Source organism: Acipenser ruthenus, chromosome 10 (assembly GCF_902713425.1).
Source record: "Acipenser ruthenus chromosome 10, fAciRut3.2 maternal haplotype, whole genome shotgun sequence".
Lineage (NCBI taxonomy): Eukaryota > Metazoa > Chordata > Actinopteri > Acipenseriformes > Acipenseridae > Acipenser > Acipenser ruthenus.
The window spans coordinates 12,923,924-12,948,246 of record NC_081198.1 but is presented as its reverse complement, the minus strand read 5'-3'; the positions used below and the strand labels follow the sequence as shown (position 1 = coordinate 12,948,246).

The 24,323-nt window shown below is 35.3% G+C and overlaps 1 protein-coding gene across 14 annotated transcripts in view; it reads left to right on the top strand.

Annotated features, from left to right (window-relative positions):
- The first annotated feature begins 3,030 nt into the window (after window positions 1–3,030).
- LOC117411132 (complement factor H) overlaps window positions 3,031–24,323 on the top strand; it is a 119,695-nt gene continuing 98,402 nt past the window's right edge. For 2 of the 14 annotated variants that reach the window (XM_059031803.1, XM_059031801.1), the window contains exons 1-11: window positions 3,040–3,307; window positions 4,676–4,849; window positions 6,947–7,049; window positions 7,448–7,524; window positions 8,196–8,390; window positions 9,063–9,239; window positions 11,470–11,655; window positions 12,685–12,870; window positions 13,906–14,091; window positions 15,127–15,312; window positions 16,349–16,534. In XM_059031803.1, the coding sequence (XP_058887786.1) occupies window positions 3,220–3,307; window positions 4,676–4,849; window positions 6,947–7,049; window positions 7,448–7,524; window positions 8,196–8,390; window positions 9,063–9,239; window positions 11,470–11,655; window positions 12,685–12,870; window positions 13,906–14,091; window positions 15,127–15,312; window positions 16,349–16,534 (1,744 nt within the window). In that variant the 5' untranslated portion in view covers window positions 3,040–3,219. Of the gene's footprint in view, window positions 3,308–4,675; window positions 4,850–6,946; window positions 7,050–7,447; window positions 7,525–8,195; window positions 8,391–9,062; window positions 9,240–11,469; window positions 11,656–12,684; window positions 12,871–13,905; window positions 14,092–15,126; window positions 15,313–16,348; window positions 16,535–24,323 lie in introns of all 14 variants that reach the window. The other 12 variants (XM_059031805.1, XM_059031806.1, XM_059031808.1 and 9 more) reach the window with 10 other exon arrangements.

The window sequence follows — 24,323 nt, the reverse complement described above, 5'->3', positions numbered from 1 at the left end:
CCCTGGGTTGACATTGTCTATACCTTTTAGGATTTTGAATGTTTGAATCAGATCACCTCGTAGTCTTCTTTGTTCAAGACTGAATAGATTCAATTCTTTTAGCCTGTCTGCATACAACATGCCTTTTAAACCCGGGATAATTCTGGTTGCTCTTCTAAACTCCTAGGTCTTTTTCATAGTTCCCTTCTTCAATTTCAGTATCTCCCATATGATATTTATAATGCACATTTTTATTGCCTGCATGCAATACTTTACACTTTTCTCTATTAAATTTAATTTGCCATGTGTCTGCCCAATTCTGAATGCTGTCTAGATCATTTTGAATGACCTTTGCTGCTTCAACAGTGTTTGCCACTCCTCCTATTTTTGTGTCATCTGCAAATTTAACGAGTTTGCTTACTATACCAGAATCTAAATCATTAATGTAGATTAGGAATAGCAGAGGACCTAATACTGATCCCTGTGGTACACCACTGGTTACCTCACTCCATTTTGAGGTTTCTCCCTTAATCAGTACTTTTTGTTTTCTACCTGTTAACCACTCCCTAATCCATGTGCATGCATTTCCTTGAATCCCTACTGCGTTCAGTTTGAGAATTAATCTTTTATGCGGGACTTTGTCAAAAGCTTTCTGGAAATCTATATAAACCATGTCATATGCTTTGCAGTTATCCATTTTCAATGTTGCATCCTCAAAAAAGTCAAGCGATATGGTTGAGGAACGCAGACAAAACAGCAGACAAACAGGCCCTTGTACAGTTGGCCAAGGACTTGTTTTTTCCTAATGGAAAATCCAAGAAAGGTTACTTGGAAGACTTCAAATATGACATCCTGGATTTCCAGGAAACAGTAATGCAAGATAATTCAAATGTGGGGGAATTGTACAATGCTCTAAAATTGGGTGTTTTAAGATTTTACCTGGCAATGTATCCAATTTCTGAGAGTACATCAGATTCAGACAGAACCACAAAAAGGATATTTTGCCTCAGATTGATCTAAATACAAACATAAATGACTGTAGACAATCCCTAGCTCAAACCCATGGTGAGGCTAAAAATGAGGGAATTAGATAGGTCAGAAATAATAGTGGAACAAATTGCACTGAATACAAATGCTATAAGTATGAACCAACATTTCATGTTGTAGTAGGATTATCTGCGACCAACATGCGGCCCCTGAACCAAAGTTTCTTGTATGAAATATAGTTTGGACCTAGCAGATTCTCAGTTGACTGACACTGATATGAGATCCCACCACCTCTACAGAGTCAGTCAATTCACAACATGACCCATTTCACTCCAGAGGATTCACAATGTGTTGTACACCTAGATTTATCTTCAGTAGAGGTGGACAGTGTTTCTTATAGTGTTCCACCATCCCCAAGAAGACCGACCCCTTCTCCTGAAGACCAGCCCATAACTACAACTATCAGACTACATAGATCTAATCTCCTTCAAGAAATGAATGCACACTTCAAGAATCCAGATATACTGTCAGCACAGATGAAAATGTTCTTCATAGATGAAGCAGGAGCTGATGATTCAGGACTGATGCTTCATCTGCCTTTTGGACAGAATTCTTTGCTTCTGTTGCTGAAGGGGGAAATGCTAGAGTTCCTGCTATATGTCCTAGGTGGCAAGAAGAAGAATGACACAGAAGACGTGTTGGATTTTCTGGACAGGATGGCGTGTACCACTATTCCAACAAAGGAAAACATGAAACAAGTCTTCTTACAGATTGCCCACAAAGAACTTATTCAGAAACCAAAATACACCCTTGATACAATGTCAGAAGTCACCAGAGTTATTCTGAAAGGGTTTTTCCCAAACAGCCAAGAAGTGGAGAAAATGTAAACAGAGAAGCTGCCAACTGTAAAGAAAGTGCTGAAACTGTTGCAAGCAACTCCATCAACCAAAGCTGAAAGCCAGAGCTTCAAAAATTTACAACAATGCCTCTAGATGATGTGTCATTAAGGAAGATGCTCCATTTTATGACTGGCTCAGATGTCATGGCAGTGGAAAAAATCCAAATAATGGGGTTTGACAGGTTGGTGGCTAATGTCCGCTGAATGCTTGTAGTTACTGTGCTTTCTTCAATTATCTTTTATTATGTGTAGGATGCCAATACTTTTGTCTGTGACTGTAATTTCTAATATCACCATGATGAAACTGAAGAATAACTGAGGCACTCTCTTATCTACGTCAGTTGGGCCTGGACCGTGTTCATGTTAGTAGTTTGTTTAGAGTATGGATTGCAATCTGCATCATATTAAACATGTGTTGTATGGTTACTGTTTCATTTCTGATACTCTTCCAGTGTTTTCTTTTTTCTTCTTTTTTTAATCAAATTGAGGAATATCCTTTTGGGAGACAGCTTAAATGTTTTTTGTTTGTTTTTTTTAAAAAAATTTTATGCTCTTTGTCCTTTTTCTAAACTTTCTTTCAAACAATGACCTGCAATGTGTACAAGTCCAGGTCATTGTTTGCAGTAGTGTTTACATTCACCTGTGTGGAAATTCAAATTTGGGATAATGCCTCACTGTTGAGGTCATTCACTTTGAGTTTTTTGCCCCCCCCCAAAAAATAAAAATAAAAAGATAATCTGGTTGTTTGCAAGGTTAGTTAATGTGTTTGTGAGTGGCATTCTTTAGGAAGAAGTATCAATATGATTATGCAGCTTTAAAATAATCATTTTACTGATATGTATTTTTTTTTATATACATCACCTGTCCAGATTTTACTAAACAGAATGGCATTTTACATACAGTATGTATGTATGTATGTACGTATGTGTGTACTATACTTATGCATTAAATATATCTTAGATTTATTGATTTTATGAAACAATTAATTTGATATGGATTTTATTACAAGCCTCCTCTTGAGTTTACTGACATCTGGTGGTGGTAAAAGGGGACAATAAAACCAAAAGACTGTTAAAAAGGAAAAGATTTCACTCGTGTTTCAGAGGCATTGCAAGGGTGAAAAGGGAATGAGGGGGTACAAATTAACCTTTAGTTTGTGTTAAGTAAACTTGTATCATTTGTTTAAAACTGAAACGAGTTGTTTATCTGTCATTTCCTAGATGTAGATAACTATTTAAACAAAAGGCTTATCGCAAATGACATCACTGGAGAAATATTAACCAATAGGAAGAAATATAACGAAGGTTTTTTGCTGGCATTTTACAGTTCAGGTTTATCAGGGGAACCTATACAGTATGTGGATGATATATAAAAAATACATGAAAATGAAAGGGTTTGTATTGATTCTTGCATTATTGAACTGTGCTGCTACTGTGACTCAAGGTAAGTATCCATTTTTTAACATAGGCTAATACTTATTTATTTTTGTTTTCTTTTTTTCATTTGATAGAAGTTTTGATTCCCATTGCTATTACTGATGAACTAGTCTCAAGTTTAGTAAAAAAAAAAAAAAAATTCTTAATTTTAAAATGTCTTCATTGAAACAATTGTAGGATTACATTTTAAAAATGACTCCACTATCGTAGCAGCTTTTAAAAATGACTAGATTTGATAACTGTCTGCAATTGTTTAACCATTATAACAGCTGTTGTTTGATTTCTTATTTGGTACTTTAAAAGCAGCTATAACTATAGCTGCACCATATAGTTGGAGAGCCAAGTTAAGAAAAAAGAGTGTATACTTGACCAATGTGCTGAACACCATTCCAAACTGTTTAAGAAGATTTTGGCTGGGTAAATAGAGCAGTTAATGTCATTTTTAGCTTATTTCACTTATTTTCAAAATATAGGGCTTTGTAAGTTTCTTTTACTACATCTATCTTTTGATTGAGTATTATGACATCACAAGACTACTAACCTGCATTGTTTAACACTCATCAGGAGATGTTGTCCTTAGTAAATCTGCATCTCAACATATCTGCCTATTTTTTACAGTGGTTTAGTAACTTTTGTGAACTTTTTTCATTAATTTTAATAAATAACCCCATATAAATAAATGATTTATTTAATGTATACACACAAGCTACTTTATATGACAAACAATACTTTAAACATCAACACGATTGTTACTTTCCTATTTCTTTTTGGTCAAAGTGTCCTTTTTGCAGTTGAAATGGTGCTTCAAGAGTGATAGCTCTAAGCATGATGTTCACTAAGCTTGAGCTTTACATGGCTTAAAGTGAAATTATAATAATGCATGGCTATACTGTGGACTTTTAACTTCAAATTTTCTATACTACTGTGATTTTAGGAGACATTTAGATTTAGTAATTATTACTAAATGGATTGTATTTTGGGGAGATTTACAATCCCAGTGGTCAATTGGGCAACCCTCTGTTTCTCATTTGCCACTAGACCAGTTGAAGACTAGTTTACTGCTAGCTAAAGTAGCTAAAGGGTTTCCTGTTATCATGCATTCCCAGTAGTCTTATGTGACACTCTTTGTGTTCTTGCCTGAAATGTTTTTAGGTTACCACAACGCTATTGAGCCACAAACAAGTGTTTGTATAATTTAACATTAAATGTGTAAAACTACTGAACTGAAATATAATACACTGTCACACACAGGAATAATATTGTATATGATAAAATTAGTATCAGTACTATTATCACTTTTAGGTGATTCACATATTTTAAAGTAAAGTGTTTGCTAAATTATTTTAAAAAAATACATATACTGCATTTATTGTAGCCTGTGGATTCCCTCCAACTTTGGAGAATGGTTACATTACTGAAGGTGAGAAAAACGAGTACTCAAAAGGAGATGTGGTAACCTACACTTGTCATAGTGGATATATTTCAGGAAGACGTGTCAAAAGCACGTGCAACGGTGACAAATGGGAGACTCTTCGAGCAACATGTAGAAGTAAGTGCTCTTTTATCAATAAGAAAGAATAAAATCAATTTCTAAGTAATTCCGGGAATTCTGTAATTGAAATATATTGTGTGTGTGTGTGTGTGTGTGTGTGTGTGTTTATATATATATATATATATATATATATATATATATATATATATATATATATATATATATATATATATATATATATAACATACATACAGTGCCTTGAATAAGTATTCACCCCCCTTGGACTTTTCCACATTTTGTAGTGTTACAACCTGGAATTAAAATGGATTTAATTGGGATATTTACCATTTGATTTACACAACATACTTAACACTTTGAAGGTGCAAAATATTTTTTATTGTGACACAAAAGTTAATTAAACAAAAAAAAAAAGACATTTTTGGTTGCATAAGTATTCACCCCCCTGAGTCAATACTTGGTAGAAGCACCTTTGGCAGCAATTACAGCTGTGAGTCTTTTTGGGTGAGTCTCTACCAGCTTTGCACATCTGGATCCTGCAATTTTTGCCCATTCTTCTTGGCAAAATTGCTCAAGCTCTGTCAAGTTGGATGGGGACCGTTGGTGAACAGCAATTTTCAAGTCTTGCCACAGATTCTCAATCGGATTGAGGTCTGGGCTTTGACTGGGCCATTCTAAGACATTCAGGTTCTTGTTTTTAAACCACTCCAGTGTAGCTTTGGCAGTGTGTTTAGGGCCATTGTCCTGCTGGAAGGTGAACCTCCACCCCAGTCTCAGGTCTCCTGCAGACTGAAACAGGTTTTCCTCTAGAATTTCCCTGTATTTGGCTCCATCCATCTTGCCCACAATCCTGACCAGTTTCCCAGTCCCTGCCAATGAAAAGCATCCCCATAACATGATGCTGCCACCACCATGCTTCACCGTGGGGATGGTATTCTCAAGATGATGAGCAGTGTTGGCTTTGCACCACACACATAGCGTTTTGCGCTAAGGCCAAAAAGTTCAATTTTGGTCTCATCAGACCAGAGAACCTTTTTCTACATGTTTGCTGTGTCTCCCACATGCCTTTTGGCAAATCCAAACGGGATTAAATATGTTTTTTTTCAGCAATGGCTTTCTTCTCACCACTCTTCCATAAAACCCAGCTTTGTGGAGCGTCCGGGTTATAGTTGTCCCATGGACAGTTTCTCCCATCTAAGCTGTGGATCTCTCCAGCTCCTTCAGAGTTACCATTGGCCTCTTCGTTGCTTCTCTGACTAATGCCCTCCTTACCTGGTCACTGAGTTTTGGTGGACGGCCTTCTCTAGGCAGAGTCGCGGTTGTGCCATATTCTTTCCATTTTTTAATAATGGATTTAACGGTGCTCCGGGGGATGTTCAAAGTTTGGGATATTTTTTTATAACCCAACCCTGATTGGTGCTTCTTCAGAACTATCCCGGACTTGTTTTGATAGCTCCTTGGTCTTCATGATGCTGTTTGTTTAGATATCCTCTCTAACAAACCTCTGGGGCCTTCCAGAAACAGGTGTACTTAATCTGAGATCATGTGACACTTTAATTGCACACAGGTGGACTCCATTCAACTAATTATGTGACTTCTGAAGGCAATTGGTTGCACCAGAGCTTTTTTAGGGGTGTCACAGCAAAGGGGGTGAATACTTATGCAATCAAGACTTTTCAGTTTTTTATTTGTAAATAATTTTGAAAAATACGTAGATTTTTTTTCCCCACTTCGACATTATGGACTATTTTGTGTAGATCAGTGACAAAAAATCCTAATTAAATCCATTTTAATTCCAGGTTGTAACACTACAAAATGTGGAAAAGTCCAAGGGGGGGTGAATACTTATGCAAGGCACTAATATATATGTGTGTGTGCGTGTGTGTGTGTGTTTTAATGTACACAAAAAGTTGATATATTACAAAAATCAGTTATTTTGGGATGTTTTAAACAAAAGCCCATCTTGAATTGTGTAGAAAGAAAGCAAACACAGTGCAGTAAACCTGTTACTTTTTAATCAATTAAACCTTCTTGTAAATCCCCAAAACATTATTGTTTTCATGTTTTTCATTTTTGCACACTGCAGTTATACCTTCTTTCAAACCTATATATATATATATTTGTATTTGGTTTCAGAAAAGCCGTGTGGTAGTCCTGGTGACACACCAAATGGAAGGTTCCATCTGGAGGGGGAGGACTTTGTGTATACAGCCAAAGTTATATACACTTGCAATGAAGGGTATGTTTAATAAGTGGACATCTTACCAGAGCTGAATACATAGCTTCCCAACATGTGCTTATCAAACATCCCAGATATGGGCATATTGAATCGGTTTCAAAATTGGGCAACACTGCTGATCTGATACATTAAAAGCAGAATATAACACAACTAGGGGGGAAAGTAATAATGAAATATAACAGTGACATTTACACCAGGCATTACAGAATGTGTAGTTCTAAAAGCTTTACCATTCAAACTGTCCTTAATCCCTACTAGCCTGCGCTTTGGGTGAACATGAACATGGATATTACACATTTAGTATAGTTACTAACATATTGCAAGTCTCAAATGAGGTGCAGATAGGAACCAACAATGTTTTGAAAAATACAAAAATACTGAGTGATATTCTCGTTTAGATACCAGATGGCAAGTCTAATGGATTACAGAATTTGTCTTGCAGACGGATGGAGTAATGATATTCCTCACTGTGAAGGTAAATCAAACTAAGTTGAGTTTTTATTTTGTGATAAAAATACAAAAGAATGAAGTGCACATTGTGCTTTCAACTAGTGTAAGAAGCAGCATGCCTGCTTAAAAAATGGATGTGGATGATGGGGTGACAAATCTTAATGCCTGACCACATTACTTCTTGCTGTACAATGTCTTCTGATCTTCAGAAAAACAATATGGTTCTACTATATATTGCACATTATTACTTTATTATTGCAATTGTGCGACACTATTTGGCAATGTCACAATTTGGCACCTAAGGTGCCAAATCCTGTCATTCGACCCTATTTGGAGCCCCAAATTTGTCTCGACGGGTCTGTAAATAAGTATTACAGTATATCAACCAAATGACTGTGCTGCACAATTGTTTGGTATTAAAAGCATAGAATAAAGGTGCTATCTAACAAATTTTGTGCCACCTCACTTAAAAGTCAGTTACATATTGACTATACTATAATATAAACTGTAGATATTAAAATGTGTTCAAGAAGATGAAGGTTGGATTCAAGTTTCTATTGGTCTGGGTGTAGACAGACATTAGCAGGAATAAAAAAGGCAATTCCATACTTTTAATTCTTCCACCCAGGAGAAAAAAAACATGTTGATCAGATATTGTGCTTCTAAAACATTACATTTGCATTTTTTTTCTTTAAGTACTGACTTGTATACCAGAGAAAACAGACAACAATATAGACATCATCAGTGGAATGTTTCAGCCTGGGGAGCCAATTCCTTATGCAAATGCACTGCGCTTTGAGTGCAAATCTGAGCATCTCGTGCTTAGAGGTGAACCCGAAGTATATTGTACAGCAAATGGGACATGGAGCAAACCATTTCCTAAATGTAAAGGTAAGGTATTTTTGTTGAAATGAGCTCTTGGCAAATGTAAGAATTCCTTACATTGGAAACATAGTTTAAAGCATAATTTGTTAAAGATCCCAATAGATAGTAGGCCTACTGTATTCACTAAGCAATAGAACATTCCTACTGAAATTACTAACCACATAGATAAATAAATAAATACATCAAATAAATCAGTGGATGAAAACAGTTTTAAATAGGAAAAAGCAGTTTTATGGAATTTTATCAAGGCAGGAAAAAAGGTTGTACTAGAAATCGTTTATTTGATTTGATATCGTCATAACATTGTTTTACGAACTGGGATTAGATATAGGTCAGTTCTACTTTGGGACAGCTATTCATCAATTCATATGATACTGTACAATAAATCCATATAACAGGACAACATCAGAAAGCACCTTAAGAACTCTAAGCAAAAATAAATAAATAAATAAATAAATAAATAAATAAATAAAAATACGAGGCACACTATGGTCCTTTTGTTAAAGGGACTGGACACTGCGTAACTCGACTTCTATTTTTTTTTAGCAGCTAATCGGGTAAAGCCTCTCTTTCTGAAATTGTGTTTTGCCTTGAAGCTGCAGGTTACTTTTTTTATCCACTGTTGGTCATTTTTATTCAACAATAGGATATAATTTGTTTCATTATTATTTATTTTAGAAATAACATGTGAGCCTCCAAGTATCATACATGGCTCAGTCCACCAACAGTTCAAGAAGCAAACTTATGAAAATAAAGACGTGATTACATTTCACTGTGATATCAAATATAGGCCTGCAGGAAGATCACAGTCAACATGCACCAAATGGGGTTGGAGTCCAGAGCCAAGATGTGAAGGTATTATTTGTTTTTGTATTTGTTTGTTTTATAAGTGGCAGATATTCACTTGCTGCCACGCACCTCCTCAATAATGCTTTACATTATTTGTAGTTTAATTCATTACTTGTCTCCAGAATGAGAGCTAATGAATAGTAGCCTATACATTAAAAAAAAGAAAATACCTACAGAAGCACATTGCTACCAAGTAGGCTAAAAAGTCAATCACCTAGTATGTACAGTATGTTCTTACGAGATACTAACATGTATGGTAATTCGGCGAAGAATTAACAAGGTATTTTTTATTTATTTTTTTGCCCCAATTGGTAGCATTGCGCTTCCGTATAAAATGCATTTAAAATTACTAAAATATGACAAACATATAACAGAATATTATTGATGATATTTGCAAGAATACATCCACAAGCTTTGCTTTTTGGCCACTTTTCATATCAACACTAATAGTTACACCACATAGTGGAGGAAATATTATAACAGCAGGGCAGCAGTGTGGAGTAGTGGTTAGGGCTCTGGACTCTTGACCAGAGGGTCATGGGTTCAATCCCCGGTGGAGGACACTGCTGCTGTACCCTTGAGCAAGGTACTTTACCTTAATTGCTCCAGTCAAAAAAAAAAAACAACTGTATAAATGGGTAATTGTATGTAAAAATAATGTGATACCTTGACAATTGTAAGTCGCCCTGGCTAAGGGCGTCTGCTAAGAAATAAATAAATAAAACATGATGCATTTCCCCATTTTTGTACATTGGCATCTATCCTGACTCAAACTCTTAAATAAAACAGGGTTATAAGTAATTCCATGAATCTTATCTACAGTATGATTTCACTTTGACTTTAATGATATCTGGTACCATTCTACAGTAGGTTAAAGAAAGTGTATATTTATTCCTGCAGGTGGTCTGTTATATGCATACTTCCACTGTCATTAAACATGTTTTCAGGGTCAAATCTTTTAGTGTGGCTGTGATTACAGCCTGCCATGTAACAAACATGAATTCCAATGAATAATGCATATTAATTATGTAGGTAATACCTCTGTGTCGAGATGAATACATTATAAAATGTTTTGTTTCCTAAATGTCAAACAGACCATTTATTTCATATAGATTTAATAGAAACAAGAGGGTTACTACCAATGTTGCTTTATTCAGAAATAACCATAGCAATTTATACAACCAATATTTTACCTTAGAAAATAACAATTAAGTCATCAATAATATAGAATGCTGGGAAGCAATGATGCTTCATTGCTGGATTTTACAGAAAGAGCACAGCCTCTAACCCTGTTCTCAACAGCCTCATTCTGAGAACCCATACAGAGCAGGTGAAGTATGGTACATGTTTTTAGAACCACCCTCCAGACAATTAATTATTTCATAAACTTGTGTAAACATTAATTAGTATGTGTCTGTTTCGCTCTTGCAAATCCCTCACAAGTGACCACATACTATTTGGTCAACTCTTCTAATATTATTTTTAAAAAAACCTACAACTTTAAATAATTACTTGTTGACAAAAAATCTTTGCAGAAAGTGTTGGTGCGAATTCTTCCACAAAACCTTGTATTTTTGGAAGTTGGTTCTGGTTGAATCACGAACCACACAGCGCTGCAACAAGTGGCATACCAGTATCTTTTGCTGATGCAGCTATTTTTAAGAAAATAATTAATCAAACCATTCAAAAGCTATATTCACAAAATGGGATACAAGTCAGCCATCGCTGTCTGTTTTTTTTTTAATATACCATGTAATTAATGTAATTAATTAACAATTCCAATTTTAAAAACTTTTAGTTTTGCATTAAAATCAACCGTATCATTGGATGATATATTGTGAGTTATGTTATTTTCACAGATGTGTTGGCTACAGTAGTCAGGATGTAAATGACTACTGTAGCCAACACATCTGTAAGTCGCCCCGGATAAGGGCGTCTGCTAAGAAATAAATAATAATAATAATGTGTAATTATCAAGCAAGCTGTTCTTGCTGGTCACAAGAGAAGTCAAACAACTCTGCAGCTCAAAACAAGGGAAATTCTCTCCATCACTTCAACAATGCTGAGGTGAAATTACCAACAAGGTCAAAGTATAAAAAAACACCTGACAGTAAGATATGTAAACTATGTAATTAATATAAGTATTTAATCATGTTGAAAGCATTCTTACATGGTGTTCAGTGCCCATATGCCCATAATTAATCAAATAATTTTTATAAAACTTATTTTTCTGCAGAAATAACATGTGTAATACCCCATAACATACTATATGGAGGCATCGATTCTTACAAACTCGAATTCAAAATGAATGAAACAGTGACATTACGCTGCAATAACGGATATGAAACTGTAAATAAGAAAGACCATGAAGAAGCGACATGCACTGGAACAGGAGAGTGGTCGGTTCCTATTCTCTGCAAAGGTAAGGTTTTATGTTGCACAACTAGATTAATAATATACCAAAGAACAAGTTCTGATAATAAATTAGCTTAAGCAGGTGATAAAGACGTTTCTTGATAAATCAAGTCCATTATTGTACCAGTCCTACTGTCCCTTCCTTTTCTAACATCAATGCTAACATTTTAAATAAAGTACTTTCATTCTTTTTTTAACTAACTTTAGTTACTGGTAATTAGGGCAGCAGATAGAGAAACTAAATATGATGATGATGTACAAAACTCTTACATAAAACATATTACTGTTTTTGCAGCGCATATTAATGCTTTTTTTTAACATAATATTCACAAGAACGACGAAAGATTCCATGGTAATTCGGTGGAAACTCACACAGCTATCATGTGGTGCACAAGTGCAAATAGTACCGACCCATGTCGACTCACTAGCCTAGATTTTGTAATTTCACTAAGCAGTAGTAATTGTGTGATCTTGTGTCAGTCAAAACTATACAATAATGATGTTAGAATGCATTATTTCACAACTAACGCTGTAGATGAAAGGTAGTACATAAAGCATTTAAACAGACGTTTGGTTCATTTGAGGTTGTGTATTGAACAGGAGAACGACTAATACAATTATCAGTCACCCTTGACTGACACACCAAGCAGCTCTGCCACTGACACAATTACACAGGAGGCTGGAGACTCTCTTTGTCCTTTTTTTTCCAGCGCAGTTACTGATGTGCCGGAAGTGCTCTTAGATTCTGTTTCTCCTTTTTATTTATTTTAGAAATCATATGTGAAGTAATTAACATACATTTTGACACAGCTAGTACGACATCACTATTATACAAAAACATCGCTTCAACAATGCTGAGGTGAAATTACCAACAAAATTTAAAAAGACTACCTGACAGTAGGGCAGGCACATTTTATGTAATTAATGGAAATATTTAATTAGCTGTAATCATGTTGAAAGCATTGTTACATGGTGTTCAATGCCCATATTGTGACTAATTAATCAAATAATTCTCATAAAACTTATTTTTCTGCAGAAACAACATGTGTAATACCCCATAACATACAATATGGAGGCATCGATTCTTACAAACGCGAATTCAAAATTAATGAAGCAGTGACCTTACGCTGCAATAACGGATATCAAACTGAAAATAAGAAAGACCGTGAAAGAGCGACATGCACTGAAACAGGAAAGTGGTCGATTACTCTTGAGTGCAAAGGTAAGGTTTTATGTTGCACAACTAGATTAATAATATACCAAAAAACAAGTTCTGATAATAAATTAGCTTGAGCAGATGATAAAGAAAGACATTTCTTAATAAATCAGGTCCATTATTGTACCAGTCCTGCTGTCCCTTCATTTTCTAACATCAATGTTAACATTTTAAATAAAGTACTTTCATTCTTTTTTAACTAACTTTACTTACTAGTAATTAGGGCAGCAGATAGAGAAATGAAATAAGATGATGATGTATAAAACTGTTACATAAAACATACTACTGTTTTTGCAGCTCATATTATTGCTTTTTTAACATAATATTCACAAGAACGACGAAAGATTCCATGGTAATTCGGTGGAAACTCACACAGCTATCATGTGGTGCACAAGTGCAAATAGTACCGACCCATGTCGACTCACTAGCCTAGATTTTGTAATTTCACTAAGCAGTAGAAATTGTGTGATCTTGTGTCAGTCAAAACTATACAATAATGATGTTAGAACGCATTATTTCACAACTAAAGCTGTAGATGAAAGGTAGTACATAAAGCATTTAAACAGACGTTTGGTTCATTTGAGGTTGTGTATTGAACAGGAGAAAGACTTATACAATTATCAGTCACCCTTGACTGACACTCCAAGCAGCCCTGCCACTGACACAATTACACAGGAGGCTGGAGACTCTCTTTGTCCTTTTTTTTCCAGCACAGTTACTGATGTGCCGGAAGTGCTCTTAGGTTCTGTTTCTCCTTTTTATTTATTTTAGAAATCATATCTGAAGTAATTAACATACATTTTGACAGAGCTAGTAAGATATTACAATTATACAAAAACATCGCTTCAACAATGCTGAGGTGAAATTACCAACAAAATTCAGATTTAAAAAGACTACCTGACAGTAGGGCAGGCACATTTTATGTAATTGATGGAAATATTTCATTAGCTGTAATCATGTTGAAAGCATTCTTACATGGTGTTCAGTGCCCATATGCCCATAATTAATCAAATAATTCTCATAAAACTTATTTTTCTGCAGAAATAACATGTGTAATACCCTATAACATACAATATGGAGGCATCGATTCTTACAAACGCGAATTCAAAATTAATGAAGCAGTGACCTTACGCTGCAATAACGGATATCAAACTGAAAATAAGAAAGACCGTGAAAGAGCGACATGCACTGGAACAGGAGAGTGGTCGGTTCCTATTCTCTGCAAAGGTAAGGTTTTATGTTGCACAACTAGATTAATAATATACCAAAAAACAAGTTCTGATAATAAATTAGCTTAAGCAGGTGATAAAGAAAGACATTTCTTGATAAATCAGGTCCATTATTGTACCAGTCCTGCTGCCCCTTCCTTTTCTAACATCAATGTTAACATTTTAAATAAAGTACTTTCATTCTTTTTTAACTAACTTTAGTTACTAGTAATTAGGGCAGCAGATAGAGAAATGAAATAAGATGATGATGTATAAAACTGTTACATAAAACATACTACTGTTTTTGCAGCTCATATTATTGCTTTTTTAACATAATATTCACAAGAACGACGAAAGATTCCATGGTAATTCGGTGGAAACTCACACAGCTATCATGTGGTGCACAAGTGCAAATAGTACCGACCCATGTCGACTCACTAGCCTAGATTTTGTAATTTCACTAAGCAGTAGAAATTGTGTGATCTTGTGTCAGTCAAAACTATACAATAATGATGTTAGAACGCATTATTTCACAACTAAAGCTGTAAATGAAAGGTAGTACATAAAGCATTTAAACAGACGTTTGGTTCATTTGCAGTTGTGTATTGAACAGGAGAAAGACTTATACAATTATCAGTCACCCTTGACTGACACTCCAAGCAGCCCTGCCACTGACACAATTACACAGGAGGCTGGAGACTCTCTTTGTCCTTTTTTTTCCAGCACAGTTACTGATGTGCCGGAAGTGCCCTTAGATTCTGTTTCTCCTTTTTATTTATTTTAGAAATCATATCTGAAGTAATTAACATACATTTTGACAGAGCTAGTAAGACATTACAATTATACAAAAACATCGCTTCAACAATGCTGAGGTGAAATTACCAACAAAGTTCAGATTTAAAAAGACTACCTGACAGTAGGGCAGGCACATTTTATGTAATTGATGGAAATATTTCATTAGCTGTAATCATGTTGAAAGCATTCTTACATGGTGTTCAATGCCCATATGCCCATAATTATTCAAATAATTTTCATAAAACTTATTTTTCTGCAGAAATAACATGTGTAATACCCCATAACATACAATATGGAGGCATCGATTCTTACAAACGCGAATTCAAAATTAATGAAGCAGTGACCTTACGCTGCAATAACGGATATCAAACTGAAAATAAGAAAGACCGTGAAAGAGCGACATGCACTGAAACAGGAGAGTGGTCGGTTCCTATTCTCTGCAAAGGTAAGGTTTTATGTTGCACAACTAGATTAATAATATACCAAAAAACAAGTTCTGATAATAAATTAGCTTAAGCAGGTGATAAAGAAAGACATTTCTTGATAAATCACGTCCATTATTGTACCAGTCCTGCTGTCCCTTCATTTTCTAACATCAATGTTAACATTTTAAATAAAGTACTTTCATTCTTTTTTAGCTAACTTTACTTACTAGTAATTATGGCAGCAGATAGAGAAATGAAATATGATGATGATGTATAAAACTGTTACATAAAACATACTACTGTTTTTGCAGCTCATATTATTGCTTTTTTAACATAATATTCACAAGAATGACGAAAGATTCCATGGTAATTCATTGGAAACTCACACAGCTATCATGTGGTGCACAAGTGCAAATAGTGCCGATACATATCGACTCACTAGCCTAGATTTTGTAATTTCACTAAGCAGTAGCAATTGTGTGATCTTTTGTCAGTCACAACTATACAATAATGATGTTAGAACACATTATTTCACAACTAATGCTGTAGATGAAAGGTAGTAGATAAAGCATTTAAACATACGTTTAGTTCATTTGAGGTTGTGTATTGAACAGGAGAACGACTTATACAATTATCAGTCACCCTTGACTGACACTCCAAGCAGCTCTGCCACTGACACAATTACACAGGAGGCTGGAGACTCTCTTTGTCCTTTTTTTTCCAGCGCAGTTACTGATGTGCCGGAAGTGCTCTTAGATTCTGTTTCTCCTTTTTATTTATTTTAGAAATCATATGTGAAGTAATTAACATACATTTTGACAGAGCTAGTAAGACATTACAATTATACAAAAACATCGCTTCAACAATGCTGAGGTGAAATTACCAACAAAGTTCAGATTTAAAAAGACTACCTGACAGTAGGGCAGGCACATTTTATGTAATTAATAGAAATATTTCATTAGCTGTAATCATGTTGAAAGCATTGTTACATGGTGTTCAATGCCCATATTGTGACTAATTAATCAAATAATTCTCAAAATACTTATTTCTCCACAGCAATAACATGTGTAATACCCCATAACATACTAAATGGAGGCATCGATTCTTACAAACGTCCATACAAAATTAATGAAACAGTGACATTACGCTGCAATAACGGATATCAAACTGAAAATAAAAAAGACCGTGAAAGAGCGACATGCACTGAAACAGGAGAGTGGTCGGTTCCTATTCTCTGCAAAGGTAAGGTTTTATGTTGCACAACTAGATTAATAATATACCGAAATCAAGTTCTGATAATAAATAAGCTTGAGCAGATAAAGTATGATGATGTACCGAAAGAGCTACTAAGACATCACAATCATACACAAAAGGGGATCTGCTTCCTTACACATGTGATAAGGGTTATGAGCAAGATGGAAACACAGAATGCACAGCAAATGGTTGGATTCCAGAGCCACACTGTAAAGGTATGTGGCAGGGTGAAAGCCCTGCCGGTGCACATGTGTATGTGTTGGTGTGGGGAATATTGGGTTGGCAGGGAGGGGGTTAAATTTGTCCCTGTCAAAACACATGGGATGTGGCTGGAGCCGACAATTGAATAAATGATTAAGTTATTAATTAGGCTCCAGCCACAGGTGTATAAAATAGGTGTTCACGGGTATTAGGGAGAAAGGATAGAATTAATGTTGGTGATAGAGGTGAAGGTATGTGTTTTGTGTTCAGTGCTGTCTTGCTGTGAGTTTTGTAGACCTTTTGTTTTGGCCCTTGTGCCTTTTATTTTGTTAATGTGTTTTTGTTCATGTCCGTTCTGTGTATGAAAATAAAGTGCGCATTAGCTCTTGAAACTGCACCTTCTGTGTTCTAAGTCTGTCTCCCTGCCAATAACATCCGTGCCGTGCCGCTACCCTGTCACAAGGTATCATTGAAACATTTTTTATCAGAACTAAGAAAAACTACTAATGCTGTAGAACTTGCAAGGTGCATGTAGGACCTCTTAAATTAGTTATATATTTATTTATCTAGTTATCTTCATTTGCTTGTTAAGCACTTGGTAAATATTTTGTGAGTATGGCTGAACAATGTGACACGTTTCCATTCAGATAGAAGTGCTATCAAACAGTACTTATTATATCACTAAAACTTTTAGTCCTTTCTCTCTGTTATTATTTTAGAAGAAAAATGCCAAGCACCTATTATAAGTGATGGATATTTTTATCCAAATGAAGAATATTTTATAATAGGAACATTGCTTTATTATGCCTGTGGACCTGAGCATAAACCTCTAATAGGTGGTACTTGGTGGAAAGTGATACAATGTGTTAATGGCAGTTGGTCGGGTGATGCCAAATGCATTGGTAAGTAGATTCAGTTCATAAGTTATGTTCCTTAGAATGCATAATACACCTTATTTCTTTAAATATATAAATAGATTAATTTAGGTAAAGATATTATATTTGGTAGACCTGGCACAAGATCAAGTCTACATTTAAGATTCAAGTTTCTCACAATATTACCATAAAATAATCATTTTATTCTGAGCTTCTTTAGCTGTTAAGTAATCAAAATAATGTGTGGTGGCTAGCTGTTTGGGGTAACATCTTCACAGTGCAAGCCATTGCAACCACCATCTGTCAGAAAATAAACACAGCATTCGCATATCATTAATGAATATCAGAAATATAAAATGTAATCTTAGTAGGTACAGCATGAATATGCCTTCAGAATATTCACAGTAAAAGTCATATTGCCTTAGTGTGTTATACATAATAGTAACTGTATGTTTAAGTAATGTACACTGTGCGGTACAAAAGTCATGTACACTGTGCTGTACATAATAACGCAGGTACACTGTGCTGTACATAATAAAGCTGACTTTCCCATCAAGGGCATTTATTGATAAACGCACAAGAGTGAATCTCTTGTCACTGGAACTGCATACAGTATCTCAGCAGTATATACTATGGGCTTGTTTTTTTAAGCTTAGTAACTTATAAAAAATAAAATATAAAAAAAGCTAATCACATTGGTTTTGGTGTATTTTATTTGTTTGTAATACAGTGCAATGTACAATAATAAAATTCTACCTATTTAGCAGTAGGCTGTATATAATTATAATTAACCATATATTATAATAACTACATTTCTCATTAGATAAAGGCTCTTGTCTCCCTCCACCAAATATTGAGAATGCAAGTAAAAAAACTAAAGAAAAGGAAGTGTACAACAACAATGACATTGTGGAATATGGTTGTCATGCTGCATATAAACCTGAAAATGGAAGCTCTGCAATATGTGTTAATGGAACATGGGAGTTACCAAAGTGCATTTGTAAGTAAATATTACTGTCCATATTCACAATTTTTTGTGCTTTCATCAGGTTTTCTTTCACATTAATAAGCAAAGTATCACCCCAGCAACATACAGCCAAGTGTATGGTAGAACAGAAACATGACATCAAGAAACAAGGGGCAGGATTTTCAAAAACCAGTGTTATTGTATGGAACTCATGGTATTGTAACGAGAGCTTTAGTAGCAAGTGATTTTCAAACAAAATGTGTTAATTAAATCAATCTGTTAATGCTTTGAAATTGAGTCGATCAGGTCATTAATGAACACTTTCTCGTTAAAAAGCTTCATTGTCACAGGTCACCTACATCACTTCCTGTCTCAATGAATAGATAAGGGGAACTTGTTAATCAAAATGCATGTTAACGAGATCAAGAAAAATGAATGGAAGCATAATTCACTGTTATGGAAACTACTAGCATACAGGGAGGTGGCTCTCCCACCAGCGAGCAACAGCCAAAAAATAATGGGAATATCTATGTCGTGTATAATTTGTAAAGTTCATTTAAAATTGTGCATTTTGTCATACAGAATGTACATTTATTTAGAACACTTCACATATAGAATGCTGATTTACGATTATCTGGTGTGTGGGTAAAAATCAGATGGCACAGATTAAACAAACAAATAAATAAATAAATAAATTAAAAATTAAAACCCACTAATTTACCCTCTTCGGGTGGATATTTTGCGACAGCTTACTATAATGTGCATTTTGTAATAAGAAAAAATATAAGATGTAAGAAAAAATATACTGTAAGCCACCTGTGTATATTGGTTGGAATTTATTTTCAGTCACGCTATATTTTAAGGGCCTTTTTTTTAGTTTATTAACTGTTATCAAACATTGTTAATTGTTGGCTTAGGGTTAATAAAAACCTGATTTGCTGGTCCTGTATACTCTCTGTATTGTCAGCCACGATCTTACATTTTTGTTTTAAGATGAGTTATTTACTGTTTCGTTAATTAAAACCCTCCTTTTCCAAGTGCAAATTAACATCTGATAAATTATGACAATTAACACAGATTTGCTTTGAAATTCCCACGCAAACAAAAGAAATAATCGCAAGAAGCACTGCTCGTTAAGATATTAACGTTATTTCGTAAATCAACATAATTTCAGAAACAACATTAGGACGATTATTTAATAACGAAATAGGCATAACGACCACTTGAAAATGCCAAAATGAATGCTAAATACCGATTTCTTGATTAACATTTGAGTTATCATTTACAACCTTCTGAAAATCCTGCCCAAGGAGGCTGAAGCAGTATTCACAGACCCACAATGGAGAATCTCATTCCTGGTAGAAACAGTCTTTATCAAGCTCAGATGACTTTCACAGCCCCTTCTAATCTCCCTTCATATACCTGACTCCTGTAGTTATCCTTGGATATTGTATACTTAGGTTTTTATTTTGCATTTCATCTTTTAACAGTAAATAAAACGTCTTGTCCTACTCCACCATACGTACAATATGCTGTGATAACTAATGAAGAAGAAAAATACTATGAAAAGGATACCGTTACATACATATGTACAAACAACACACGTCTTGAAGGGTCCGAAGAAATTACCTGTCAAAATGGAAGCTGGGCTCAACCTCCAAAATGCTTAAAAGGTACAGTGAAGTAAACCAGTCCTTTAAAGGACTGAACATTTGAAGCTACTTATTCTTATTACTTCTTTCAATGATGTGTATTGAAAAAGGAACAATTGTTCTGGCAGTCTGGTTCACTTTTTTAGGTGGCTGTAAATACAGGTTTTAAGAACAAAATTTATGTTTCCGGTCATCTCGGGCCACTTATAGCTTTCACTTAACCTACATATTTTGATAAGAAGAAAGCCAAGAACATTAACCACCAAAAGGGAATACTCTCTTCTACTTTGAATCTGTTTAGTGTTGCAATAAAATTATCTACTTTATTTACAGAATTTAACTGATAGGACAGTGTTTAATAGCTAGTTACACTAACTGCAAAAAAAAATGAAGTATTAATGTGTAACAATTGAAATGGTTTGGGGCCGGGCCTGTAAACAGAACAATTATGTGAGGAACCTGAAATAGACCAGGGTTACAAACAATAAAAACCATCCATCTGGCAGTGATTATGTTATCTAGCAAAGTAAATTAAGTTGTGAAGAAATAAAATGGCCTGTAACACAAGCTAAACACTTTTGTTTATCTTTCACTCACATCTCTCTCCCGTTCTTTCTCCCTGAACACCCAACCCTGATGAGCTGCTTGATGCGTGCTTTTATACAGCTCTTCCTGAGCTTGATTGCTTGTTAATCATTCAATCGGGCTCCAGCACATTCTGCATGTGAAGTGATTTGGCAGAGAAGGCAATTCAACCTTCCCTGGCAAGCTAAAACAGAGGTGCAAATAAAACACATTTAAATAATAATACCCCGTCACAGTCTGGAAGCAGACCCCAAAGTTTTTGGCTTGACAAACAAAGTTGGTCTTAAATATAAATAGATTCACATCGAGATGTTCAAATTGGTACAGCTACAGTTTATTTTATTTTATATGACATAAATGGTTGTCCTTGCTAGTACCTTATTTTATCGTATGATGGAGTGATTAATTCCATCTCCATCTTTTATTTAGCAAATATGTGCGCAGCCGCTACAGCTCGGGCAAAAATGACAGCGTTCGTGAACCTCTGTGATAGCACACGAAAACGTGATTTACAAGTCGGATCTCATGCGTGGGCTAACGCACATCAAATACCAAATCATGCGCCCAGCCAATCAAAGCTCAGTGGGGGGAGTAAGGTTACAACCAATAAAGATTCAGCATTCACCAAAAATGTTAAATGTCCAGCAGCCTGAGTGAGAGGATGACCAAGCCCTTCAAGCAAGGCTACACATTTATTAGCAGCCTGGAGGGGGAGAGTGAATACTTACAAAATAAAAAAAAAAGTAATCTGTAAGCAAAATTAAGTTACATAAATATTTTTTTCTGTTTCACTTGCTGAGTGAGCGCATTTATTTAATGGTCCGCATGCATACCTGCGGACCAGTTATGGAACTCCTGTCTATAAGGCTTTGTCTGACATGTCTGGCACTTGCAGCATTTCCAGCCTCCAACACTGGGGCTTCAAGTTCTGTATCTGCTTCCCTCAAACCCTGTCATCTTTCCTCTGTAAGTTCAACATCCATTACGGAGAGCTATGTTATGTAAAACACAACAAGCGAGGATGATATTGCTAACCTTCTGAGGAGTGCACTGTAGTGTTCCCCCAGAGACGTCCAAACATCAGAATCACATTTTGTCGATTCCAAATGTTCACTCAATTACAGTACGAGCACATTTAAAGGTACGGTTATACCTCTGTTCGGCAGGGGTCGTGGGGTTGAGCAGCACTCCCATAAAGTTCAGCCCATGTCCAGTGCTAACGCTGACTTGCCAAGTGGACACTAAAACACGGTTGCTAAATCACATAGGTGGGCAAAGTCTGTTTGCCCACACGTGCACCTGATTCTGGTGCGATAACTGCCCGCAAAAGTGTTTTGCAATTGCCTTGGGGATTTGCGAACGTTGCTAAATGGGGCCCATCATGTTTTTTCTTTTTTTGGGGGGGTTGTTTTGTTAAAAGTAAAGGTCTTAATCAGGAGTAACCTAGCTAAATAAGTAGTTTAAAAAACAAACAAAAAAACACTGCCTTAATTTGGTCATGAGGGGTCATATCTGATCTCGTTAAAGTTGTAGTCTTGTTAGATGCCACAGCAAAGTGGAGGCGGGTTTATTATACAGATGTGAAAAGGGAACTGCAATGCCTCAACTGAAAGTAAGCATAACCTTTATAGATGCATTAAACTTTTTTAGAAATAATCTTTTAAGCAATTTAAAAACATGTTTACATATTTTAGTTTGGAGAACAGATCCATTAGACATATTTGATCATTATAAATTTATCTTTTTTATAGTGGCTATTTTTAGACGCTGTGAACCTCTAAAAATAGATAATGGGTATAGGATACCAGAAAAGAGCACATATGATCCGAATGAATCTGTGGAACTTGGGTGCTTTCCTCCGTTTGAATTAAAAGGACAACGTAAAATAACCTGTGAAAATGGACACTGGACTGAAACACCACAATGTCAACGTAATGGTGAGTGAATTTGTATTTTGTTATTTATAATGGTTAATTGTTTATGCTTCCTGTTGTCACACAAATGCAACTCCAAACCAATCTCCACATTATTCACTCAATATACTGTAAGCTAACCCATGTATAAAGCAACTACAGTAAAATCTGAATTGACCAATCTCTGCATAAGGCAGACATCTACTTATTCAAGGAAGGCAAACAAAAATGTTTACTACAAACTAAGCTTTAACACAGTAAGTGCTGATGCAACCTAATGGTTTAGTCTGGCAGAGTTTCTTTTGAATCCCAATTTGTGCTTTACATCAAAAGTGTATCATCCAAAGGGAACAGACCACTTACACGTATTAAAGGTGAAACATGTACCCTAGGGAAATACAATAATATTTGTGAGGCTACACACTTCCACAATGGTTAGTTTATTTTCTTTTCACTTCAGTTACAGTTCTTTACAATTCCTTATCAGTGTTCATTTTGCCTCCTGTCTCACACTGCACGCGATCATGTGGATGTCTTACTATACACCCTATCATGGGTTATTGCTAACTGTTTACACTAGTAGCACCTTTAGAACTGGGTTTGAAGGCAACAGCTATTTTATCTGCTTCTTCAGTGCAGTTTAAAATCACAAGCACATTAAATCTCTCTTTTAGAATTTTTTTTTTTTATAGAAAATTTTCATGTATTCATAGAGAAAGTTTTAAACCTATTTAGCAACAGACAACTTAAGAGCCAGTGACCACCAAGCAAGGCTCAAAAGAGGCTTGTAAAGGTTTTTTAAAATGCCAATGCTGCATAACTCCACAGCTTGTACAGATGTATCTGTTTTCACAGTGCTGACCACGTCATCCCAGTCCATCCGAAGAGAGCAGTGTCCAGTGTCAGTTAGTCTAGATATGTTTTGAATCTAATAAGGAAATAACTTTAAATGATACATTACAGATGGGACATGTGGACCTCCGCCTACTGTTGAAGATGGGATAATTATTAAAAGAAATGAAAGGAGTAAATCAGTTACCTATGAATGTCAAAGGTACTATGTACTGGAAGGAGACTCGACTATCAGGTGTCAATCTGGAAAGTGGTCAGACGCGCCCACATGCATAGGTAAGTAGCCCAACATTATTAACATAGCTCTATTTGTACTCTAGTTTCTTCTAGTATTTAAACTAATGTAATGATATATAGTAATTGTATTTTAGAAAACCATTTTATCAATCTGTCAGACAGAAAGCAGGTGTGATTTTAACTACAAATGAGAAAGATTTTCACAGTAAAAGGAAAAAAAACTTCAACAATCAGGTGTCTCAAGAACCAAGGAGCTTAGATATATTTTGAAGAAAAAAAATGCCTCCAGGGAAATGGTGGTCATCCCATTATATACAATATGTTCATATGTTCTCCTAAATATACAGTAGGAATGAACGTGGTACCATAGGTGGGATTGGGGGGGGGGGGGGGCAAACAAGGGCATGTGCAAAGCAACAGAATCTACTCATCATTTCAGTATTGCTAATATTATCTTTGAAACTGCATTTTCATGTGATACTAATGAAGATGTTA